The sequence below is a fragment of the Sphaeramia orbicularis genome, chromosome 16 (assembly GCF_902148855.1).
Source record: "Sphaeramia orbicularis chromosome 16, fSphaOr1.1, whole genome shotgun sequence".
Taxonomy (NCBI): Eukaryota; Metazoa; Chordata; class Actinopteri; order Kurtiformes; family Apogonidae; genus Sphaeramia; species Sphaeramia orbicularis.
Genome location: NC_043972.1, coordinates 37,711,969 through 37,722,800, shown reverse-complemented (window position 1 = coordinate 37,722,800; position 10,832 = coordinate 37,711,969). Strand labels below are relative to the sequence as shown.

At 38.1% G+C, this 10,832-nt stretch overlaps 1 protein-coding gene across 1 annotated transcript; it reads right to left on the bottom strand.

Moving 5' to 3' along the window:
• Positions 1–1,439: 1,439 nt before the first annotated feature.
• trim35-28 (tripartite motif containing 35-28) lies at positions 1,440–9,478 on the bottom strand. Its single transcript, XM_030158763.1, has 6 exons — positions 8,837–9,478; positions 7,107–7,202; positions 6,367–6,597; positions 6,246–6,268; positions 6,048–6,166; positions 1,440–3,747 (listed from the first exon to the last, which is right to left on the bottom strand). The coding sequence occupies exons 1-6, from the start codon at positions 9,254–9,256 to the stop codon at positions 3,212–3,214; spliced, it is 1,425 nt and encodes a 474-aa protein (XP_030014623.1). The 5' UTR covers positions 9,257–9,478; the 3' UTR covers positions 1,440–3,211.
• Positions 9,479–10,832: the final 1,354 nt, after the last annotated feature.

Sequence of the window (10,832 nt, the reverse complement as noted above, 5' to 3'; positions counted from 1 at the left end):
TGGTTGCAAACACAAAAGACAGTGTACAAAGTGCACTACTGCCACCCAGTGGATTTAACAAACAATAATCACACATCTGGATAGAAGTCACACTTGGACTAACCACTCATGTAAATGTTGGACGCAATGATTCAACTTAACGGAATAATCGAGTAATTACAATCAATAGAAAATCAGTATTCAGAAGTGACTGGTACTAAAGGAACATTATATTTGTTATGGGTTTAATGGATTATGATGGTAACTTTCTAAAATATGCAGATTTTGTGGAAAAATACAGTTTAGATTGTTTTCTGAGAGAATACATTTGTAAAGTGATCCCTTTACCTTTACTCCATTTGATTCGAAACTTCTTAGTTTATAATACATTTTTTTTAAAAACATTACTAATAATATTGATTGGTGACTGTAATCTGTCTGAAAGAAAATGTAACAATAGATTCATTAGTAGTTTTGAAGTCTAAATTGTACCATGATTATTGCAGATTGATCCACCTCGCTAACATTTTGTACATTGATCAAAGCACGCTCTAAATTTATGAAATGGCCAATCTTGCCAAACGTTAAAGAAACACACTTTAAAATCATAAACAGGGTTTATCCTGTGGCAGAGTTTCTTAAGAAAAGACTGAAGTTTGAGGTGGATCAATGCTCCATCTGCAGTGGTAGTGATGAAACCTTACAACATTTATTGGTCCTTTGCCCTGCATCACACCGTTTTTGGTCAGACATAAAACACTGGATTTCACTAAAAATTTATGATGTTCCATGTTTTGAACAATATCATCTAATTGTTAATATGGACAATTTAGCCTCATCTGTTTCAGATATCAACATGATTTTATTATTGGGTAAGTATCATATCCACTGTGCAAAATGGAGAAATAACAAGGCCTCCTATTCTGGATTTACCAACGAATTTAGAATGTTTGCCTTCTCCCTAAAAACATTTGAAAAAACAAAACAAAAAAATTGCAGTGAAAATAAGCCAGAACATTGCTTGTCTTCTCTGCTGCATCTCTGCTCCTATACTGTACATGAATTTAAAAGGCCTAATTATTTGCACTGTATTGTATTTGAATGTAAATTTTGCTCTTGCCTATATATATATATATATATATATATATATATATATATATATATATATCCCTACGACTTTTATACTTCTTTATTGTTTATATACTTATTTTCATTTGTATTACTATGACTACCCTCGTTGAGTTTGTATTTTTCAATTGGTTTAAAAAAAAAAAAAGTTGGCTACAAGCTTTTTCATCTCTTTATATGGGGTTTTAACATAATTAAGTTACTGGTTTACAACTAATCTTCTGACAGATAATCCATTTTTCCAAATAATAAATTCATTAAATGAACTAAAAAACATTTTAATTGCAATTTGCCATTTAGGTTATAAGCTTTAAAAACAAACTAAGCAAACATTTCATTTTAAGGTATTTTAATTGTTCATGAAGTAACCAAAGAAAGTTACAAGGCACAATGACAGATACATGGAACAAAATGCTTAAAAAAATAAAATTCAGCAATGTTAAAAAATAATAGCGATTTTTGGACTGAATGATTTTTGTTTCATCTGTAAATACATATACATCCATTCTTTACATTCAGGTTACACCAAAATACAAGTCAAAGCCAAAAGAAATAACACATTATTTTTACCTCCACCAAGGAGGATATGATTTTGTCGGTGTTGGTTTGCCTGTCTGTCTGTGTGCAAGATAACTCAAAAAGCTATGGACGGATTTGGATGAAAATTTCAGGAAATGTTGATGCTGGCACAAGGAACAAATGATTTAACTTTGGTGGTGATTGGGAGAGGGGGGCACTGATCTGCCTTGGCGGAAGTCTGCACTCTACGAGTGCTTTTCTAGTTTAATGTGCATTTTCCCTTCCACCCCAATTTGAAGTTGTACTTACAAAAAGAATCAAACCAAATTGATTGTATCAGTATATCAATTCTCCAAAATACTGATGACTATTGATTAGACTGAGCATATAACATAGTGTCAAACAAACAATAAAGCAGCACAAACATTTTTGAAAAGACTGTATGTGAACAAAATTGACAAAATTATCTAAAAGTAATGATTAAACATTAATCTGGAACCTGTTGGGATGTGCAGTTTGTTTTTTTTGTAAAATAACCTCAAGGTATTTTTGTTGTTTGGTTTTGTCTATCGTCTTTTTTAATCTGTTTTTTGTCTGTTGTCCATCAATTATTTTTTTCTGTCTATTGTCTTCTAACACATGTGTGTGAATATATATATATATATATATATATATATATATATATATATATATATATACACAGTCTGTTGTCTTGGTTCTTGTCTTTTGTCACCTATCAGCTTTTTTCCCCTTCATGACTATTTTCTTTTTTTGTTTTGATTTTTGCCCTTTTTTTAATATTTCTGATGACTTCTGGTTTCTTGTTGTTGTGATTTTGTAAGTTAAATAAAAATGATTAATAAAAAATATATAGTGTATACCCTGCAAAATTAAGAATTTATTCCACTTATTCCCACCACCATATAAAACTCACTTAACATATGCAGATGTTCAAAATACCCACTGCTGCAAAGGTGCAAAAAAAATAGTAGCGCTGTCCTCTAAATACTTATGTATTTAATACACAAGTAACTTAAATGATTACACTCAATGATACACCAAGTTGAAGTTTAGCTTTCAGATATATTAGTATTAAAACTATGCCATGCGACCTGTAGGGATTAATGGCACTTTTTAATGTGATTCGTCTGTGGATAGCCACCCATCACATCTAAAAACTTTGGTCTTCATTCTTCCTAACTTATTTAAAAGTTCAGGTTTCTTCATCATTCATGAAATAATTTCTTGAAAATATCCAGCAGACTGTACAACTGATGGAGAAAGAGATCAAACAAATTGTCAGTTTTACTCTCTATGGTAGTGCATTATCCACCTAGTTACAATTCTGCTGCGTCAAAACATTTTTCTGACCCTAGTTATTTATGTTTGCGGGTAAAGCTGTCCTGTTATAATCTTTTTATCAATCAAATCACATGAAGCTCTGTCTACAGTTGACTGTGCAGTTGGTTGTTGCATACATTTGTAAAAATTTGACAAAAACATTTTAGTTTTTAAAAATAGCCATCATTCTAATGTTATATCAGACCTTTAAGTCTGCAGCACCCATGCATAGCACACTGGGCCATTAGGACGTGTGTACAGCTATTTTTCCTGCAACCATACTCATAGGTGCACTGTGGAGCCCTGGACCAAATATGGGAAAAATTCTCTCTTCAAATTTGTGTGTAAAACTGACGAGGTGCTTTGCTGTTCCACCATCCCAAAATGACACCTCTCCTTTATCCATATTCAGCTTGACACGGATCTTTTCTGGGCGCTGCTGCACTACCAGCTCCGTGCGTTCAGGTGTTAAGGCGGAGTACACCCCTTTACTGAGTGATATGGCCCACACGCCACGGTTTGTGGAGACCGTGAACTTCTTTTTACGGACCACTGATGATTTGCACACTCCCACAATCCACTTTGGGTTGTCGCCAACATTGATGTCCCATCTGTGTTTCCCCGCAGTGTAACCTTCAGCGCCTAAGACGAAGACACAGGGATCGAAGCGCTCCGGGTTTTCAGGGACAGTCATTCGCTCCGGGCTTTCCTTCACACTGGTTAGGTCAGGACTCAGGCTCAGCCACGGAGAGGCTGTGTTTGGGTCTAGTACAACTGCATCTGCAGAACCACAACAACAATATGAATTTAGAGGCATGTATTATACCCTCATTCGACTGAAATAAACCTCACAAGCAGTGGCTGGAGGTAACTGAGTAAAAATCCCTTACATAAGTACAATTTTCCGACAACAGTACTTTGCTAGCGTATTCATCTTTAAAAAAAAAAAAAAAACAACAACATTTTGCTTTACTACAAAATTTCAATACATCTACACTTTTTACTCCACATTCTCATAAACAATCTAAACAAAATGGACAAGGACACATCTAAAACACAATCCCTTGGTGTACCCAGAGGTGAGCAAGGATGAAAATAATCTAACAAAATGAAAACACCAGACATTATAAAAGACAAAAATAGTATACAAAGCAAAATAAAAAAGAAAGACTGGATTGCAAACAAAAGGTGTCATGTTTCACTGAAAATCAGTTTGCACATCAAAGTTAAGTGAACATTTGCAATATTGAGTGTATTGATTGTTATTCAGTCTTAAATCAGAATGGTTTAATAGTCTTTATATACAATTGACATGACAAAAAGTTAAGTCAGTTTTGTACAGACAGAACCACTAGAAATGTCTTTTGAAGGAATACTTTTTACTTTCATATTTTCAGTGTAGTGTGGCTGATTCAAAGCACTCTGATGGAATAAAGGTCAATGTATCCCTTGTGCAGTAGCAGGATTGTCATTCTCCTTAGTTCCACTATCAAATTGAAAGCCCCCCTTTGCTATGTGGAAAACCACCTCCAAGCTGTAAGTTAACCCTGAAGATGGCAAGTTTGGACAAAGATGTGGTATTTTATGTGCAGTTTTCTTTTGTAGAGATTTTAGTCATGTTAATACCACAACATGCTTCCTCATGCACAAATGTTCCAACAAAAGCACTTCTCTCCGGAACACTACTTTCTGTTCATATTGTAGCTATCCAAGAACAAGCCAAACAACCTCAATGACTTCCCTACTCCAGACAGTGGACGGTGCCAGACCTACACTGATCAACAATAACATTCAGACCACTGACAGGAGAAGTGGTAATAATACCAATAAATGGTAACGATATTGATTATTTCATTACAGTGGGACCTTTCATTGGGTTGGATATATTAGGCAGTAGTGAACATTCAGTCTTCAAAACTGATGTGTTGGAAGCACCAAAACGAGCAACGTAAGAACTGAGTGACTTTGACCAGTCAGGTGACCATATTGTATGACTGGGACTGAGTCAGAGTACCTCCACAACTGCAGGTCTTGTTGAATGTTCCTGGTCTGCAGTGGTTATTACCAACCAAAAATGGACTCAGGAAGGACATCCCAACCTCAGGACAATTTATCGTCTGTGGGGGGTGTTGGACAAATAAACCTGATCCATGGAGGTCCACCTCTACTTCCAGGACATCAAAGATGTGATGCAGTGATTTGACCATCACATTTTCTCCATAGTCAGAGTTGTTCAGATCCTTACTCTTGCCCATTTTGCTTCTGCCAACACATCAGCTTTGAGGAACCCACCCACTTACGGGCCCCACTGTACTGAGATCATGAAAATTAACACCACTTTGCCTATCAGTGGTCAGAATGTTATGGCTGATCAGTGTATCTACTAGGGCTGCACGATTTTGGCCAAAACTAAAATCCAGATTTTTTCCTCTAAAAACTCAATTCTCGATTTCAATTTCTGGGTAAAACTACAATAGACAACAGAAGTCCATATGTCATGTTCGTGTGCAGCCTGCAATATACCGCACTGCTCCCACTCTGGCGTGTGATGATGTTTGAGGAGCTGAAATAAGTTGGTTGCTTTCTTTGACAGATACTGCCTTCAGGCTGAGTTTGCAGCGAGGAATGGTTTGGTCTTCATTGGAAACTTCGAAGCTGTACCAATTCCACACAACTGACTTGCTCTTGCTATTTTTAGCCATGAACTTTTCACTCTCCTTAGCAAATGTCATTTTTGTACTGGTGTGTGGAGAGAAAAAACTGTGGAGATCGCTCTCAGATTTAGGAGGAGGAGGAGCCTACGGTAGCCCAGAGGCATGCAGCCCGGAGACATGAGAGAGATGAAATTCGATTTGACGATTACCCTTTTTTAAACATTGTCCTAATTAAATAATCCGATTTAGATTAGAAAATCGATTAATTGTGCAGCCCTAGTATCTACAGCACTGGAACACAGCTAACCAAGTGTGGGCATAGGTATGTGTATGTGAGACTATAAGTACAGTTCAGAGTCTGCAGTACTTCATGGCCTTTTTAACACAAATATGTCCACTTGTGTATTGACTGTGTAATTTACTCACGGAACTGAACATTGTTCTTCATGTTTTTCCAGATGTTGAAGGCTAAAGCGCCAACATGCTGTCCCATGTCCAGAAGACAGCCATCAGGGACAAATGGCTCCGTAGTCACCCACTGGGCTCTAGAGAAAATGTGTTTGGGATGAGATCTAACACCATACCATATCAGTGCACATTTAACACTACTTTGCAGGTACTTACTTTCTTTTTAAATTCTGGAAATTCTACAGAAGAAAAACAGAATGAACGTAAAACAGTGAACACATGTGATAATACTATGATGATATTATTCCCAATGTGTGGATAAGCCATTTCCTCTTACCATCAGCAGGGGAAGATCCTCATTACCCATCTCTTTTTTAAGAGTCTCAATGAGATCGCCGAGAGTTTTAATATCCTTTTCTGCGCTAGCTATCATATCTTGTACGCTAGAAATTTTCTGCTCTTCCTCAACCTCCAGGGCTTTCAGACGTCGAGCTTCTTCAGCATGAAGAACTGCATGGAGCCGCTCAAATTCTGCCTTTATCTGCTTCTCTGCCTGCCCTGCTTGATACTGCAATAAAATACAGTGGGGGAATTGACAGATGAATAAAATGTCCATGTATTGAATAAGGTGTGTGTATTCTCTGTACTAACAAATAAAAACAAAACTATACTTGTCAACTGCAATGATTTTGAGCAGTGAACTAGCCTATGAACTACAGTAACTGTGATTTTAGAAACTAGCCTAAATTAAGAAATAGACGACATGGTAAAAGGAAATTAATAACAAACTAGGAGTGGATTTATATTTCAAATCAATGAATGTTGTGTGCATTCTGTCTACAATGAAATACAAGTCAAAGTAAATTTCAAAATCACTGCTTTCTTTTTCCATGTTCCATACAATGCCAACTATCTGTTACTTAGGGTTATAAGTATGATTTGTATAATGCATAAATCCTGAAAAACTAATAGAAATCAAACAGCTTTTCACTAAGACCAACCAGAAAACACATACTTTGTATATTTTTATATTTTTCTGCCTGACAATCTAAGACAAATATGGTATTGAAACTCTACCTTGATGAACTCCACTGTGTTGCTGAGTTTATAGCTCGTTTTTCTGAAAGAATCCAGTTTCTTTTCAAAAATCTGGACTTTGAAGCTCAGCTCATTCTGCAGAGTGAAAAGGAGACGGTGATCATACAGTCAAGTATTTTAAGACATTGCTAACAAAAAATCCCCCCAAATCCATCTCCCTTCAAAATGTATCCGCATAGAGGTAAAAATAAGGTTCATTCATTCATTCATTTTCTGAACCCGCTTTATCCTCACTTGGGTCATGGGGGTTGCTTGGAGCCTATCCCAGCTACATAGGGGTGAAATTAAGTAAAAAATAAGGTATCCACATTAATTCCTTCCTATTATTAATCATATAAATGAGCTTTTAGCATGCACTTCACTGGCATATCTTCTAGGGGATAGCTGACATGACTGTGGGTCCTGTGGACTGTGGGAACAAAGACAACACACTGAAAAATCTTTTCTTTTTTTTTTTTTTTAAATCACATATTTTTCATCCTAGATTAATCAAAACATTATTACGACAGGAGAAGTGGTAATAATATTCATTATTTCATTACAAAGGAATCTTTCATTGGGATGGATATATTAGGCAGCAAGTGAACATTTAGGCAAGAGTAGGAATCTGAGCAACTTTGACCAGGTCCATATTGAAACAGTGATGACTGGGCCAGAGCATCTCCACAACTGCAGGTCTTGTTGGGTGTTCATAGTCTGCAGCGGTTAGTACAGACCAAAAATGGACTATGGAAGGACATCCCAACCTCAGGACATTTTATCATCTGTGGGGGGTGTTGGTGTTGACATAATCTCTATTTCCAGGACTTCATACCATATACCATATACCATACCAACTTTATTTATAATGCACTTTAAGAACTTTTCAGCTGGCCAAAGTGCCGTACACCAAACATAAAACTAAGTAAATAAAACTAGTGATCACAGAGGGTGTAAAGCGGGCTAAGAACAATGAAATACAACCATCATATAAACAAAGACAAATTAAAATCTGATAAAAACAGCATAAAAAAAGACATGTCACTCATTGATTAAAAGCCAATGAGGAAAAAGTGCATTTTTAGACTTCAAGGATCTGCTGTAATGTCTTGGTCCAGATACCACAGCAAAACTTCAGAGGTCTGGTGGAGTCTAGGCCTTGGGTCAGAGCAGTTTTTGTGGGAAAAGGGGAACTTAAACAATATTAGACAGGTGGTGATAATAATATGATCCCATAGATGCTCAAATTAGTGGACATTTGGTTGTTGTTCTTCAGATATTTTTGGTAGGTACTAACCACTTTACACAGGCAGTGAACAACAAAATCTGGAAGTGTCTAAATGGTCACTTGATGCCTAATATATCCCTGCCCACTGACAGGTCCCAATGTAATGTTTGTGTATACTTGTGTTGACTTTTTTTTTTTGTTATAGATTTATATTTAGATTTTTTTTTTTTTTTTTTTTTTTTTTTAATCTTAATGTGCTGCATGTTTTACAAAAGGCTGCAGGTATGAAAAGACATAGCACTGTGCATTGTACTATGTATAACTACTGCCTGTCAGTGGTCATAATGTTATGGCTGATCCCTGTATGTTAACTATTAATCATAAAAATATAATGATTAACTAATTATGATGAGGTTCCTTCTATTAGCATAGTTAACTGTTATATGTTGAATCAAAACACATAAAAGGTGTAAGGTATTTTTGGATCTGCTGGTGACATTACCCTGCACATTGGAGCTCCGTCTTTGATGCTGAGCAGCCTGTGACTGCTGTGCAAAGTGACACAGTCCACGCACACGGGCTCCTCGTCCTTCTCGCAGTAAAGCTCCAGAGGCTTCAGATGGAGGTGACACACGTGCCCACGAGGTTTGGTCGCGTTTCCCCAGTTCTTCTGCTTCAGGAAGGACTCGCACGCGGAGCTGAGCGCGCGGTTCGGGATGGCGCTGCCCTCCTCGAACACCTGCCGACACACCGGACACTTCTTGTTGTACTGCCAGCTTCTCTCCAGGCATTCTCGGCAGAAGGAGTGGGTGCAGGGCAGCAGTGAAGGGTCCTTGAAGATGCCCTGGCAGACCGGGCAAGTCAGGTCCTGCTGAAGCGGAAGAGCCTCTTGTGGCAGGTCGTCATCCATGTTGTCAGCCATGACTTCACACAGGCCCTTTTCACTTCAACTTCAGTTTGTCAACAAATATCTAACTACTCATGCACATACAGGAGTACGGACTCACCGTTATGTGACGCTTTACGATCGAAGAAAAGAAGAAAGTCTTTTAAAGGATTATAAGAGTTGGAAACACAGGAAAAACTGCCGTGCCAGAGTAAAAGTTCGTCAGACCAACAGCTCTTCCGTGTTGGAACACACTCAACCTAGTGATAAGAGCTAATGTAACCCCGCCCCCTAGTGGATGTGGAGGTTAATGTAACACTGCCCCCTAGTGGATGTGGAGGTTAATGTAACACTGCCCCCTAGTGGATGTGGAGGTTAATGTAACACTGCCCCCTAGTGGATGTGGAGGTTAATGTAACACTGCCCCCTAGTGGATGTGGCGGTTAATGTAACACTGCCCCCTAGTGGATGTGGAGGTTAATGTAACACTGTCTCTTAGTGGATGTGGAGGTTAATGTAACACTGTCTCTTAGTGGATGTGGAGGTTTCAGTAATGTCCTCACATTCACACACTTATGTCAAACATAGAAACACAATATAACACATTACATTGGAACATATGCTGTAATTGTCCATGTTACAGAGTCTTTCTACCGGGAAGACAGACTTTTTGTGTTTTTTATGCTGCTGGACACTGTAACAGCTGTATCAAGATTCAGTTCAGTTGGTCTTATCCAGGCCCGGACTGGCTAATCGGGAGGACCGGGACAATTCCCGGTGGGCCGGTATAATATTTGGGCCGCGAGGGCCGGAGTTCACTTTAAATATGTATTTAATATTTTATTTATTTATTTATTTTTGGGGGGCCGGTGTTCAGTCATAGCACTGAGTTGACCACGTAATCTGCAGCTGCTGTTCCTGGGCCTCACCCCCTCTACCAGTAAACTGTTTGTTTTCTTCCTGTTTTTTTTTTGCGGACACACCGTGACCTGGCGTAACATCTCCTTGCATACGGTTAGTAGCTCTGTACTGTAGCTGTGGAGCATATACGATCTGCGCTCTGTAGGCTATGTCGATGCTCAGCTGTGTTTGCTGTTTGAGACATGGATAATAGAAAGAGCAAGGGTGGTGTGGAGAAGGCAAGAATTAAAAAGAGGAAAGCTCTGGAAGCAAACGCAGCCAAATGTGACAAAATCTGCAACTTTTTCACATAAACGACCTCCCGGTTGGAAACAATTAATGAGGACGATGAACCGGGTAAACCACCTTTCAAGTTAGTTAATTATCGAGTCAGTGAATTATGTGGCATTGTGACGTGGAACATAACGTTATGTCATTTAAATAATAGTATGATGCGACGCCACGTAGGTGGGAAACTTTGTCTTGTAGCTCCTCAGATTCAGAAAGCAGATCCAGCAGCAGACACCAGCCATGAGCCCACAAGTCCAGAGTGGGCAGGTAGGACTGCTCAGAGAGGGAAGATTATTAGAATAAATAGACTACAATGAAGAGTATGGTGTAGGCCTGTTCAGTATGAAAGGTGCTCTGAGATGCTAGATGATTCAGCACTACATGAATGAAACTGACACCAAGGCTTTGAAAATAGAAGATT

Excerpts from the sequence above, each read along its gene's own strand:
- trim35-28 (XM_030158763.1), bottom strand. The coding sequence starts at position 9,256 with ATGGCTGACAACATGGATGACGACCTGCCACAAGAGGCTCTTCCGCTT. Across the intron at positions 6,598-7,106 it reads ACACAGTGGAGTTCATCAAG|TATCAAGCAGGGCAGGCAGA; the intron begins GTAGAGTTTCAA and ends ATTTTATTGCAG. Across the intron at positions 3,748-6,047 it reads GAAGAACAATGTTCAGTTCC|ATGCAGTTGTACTAGACCCA; the intron begins GTGAGTAAATTA and ends GTGGTTCTGCAG.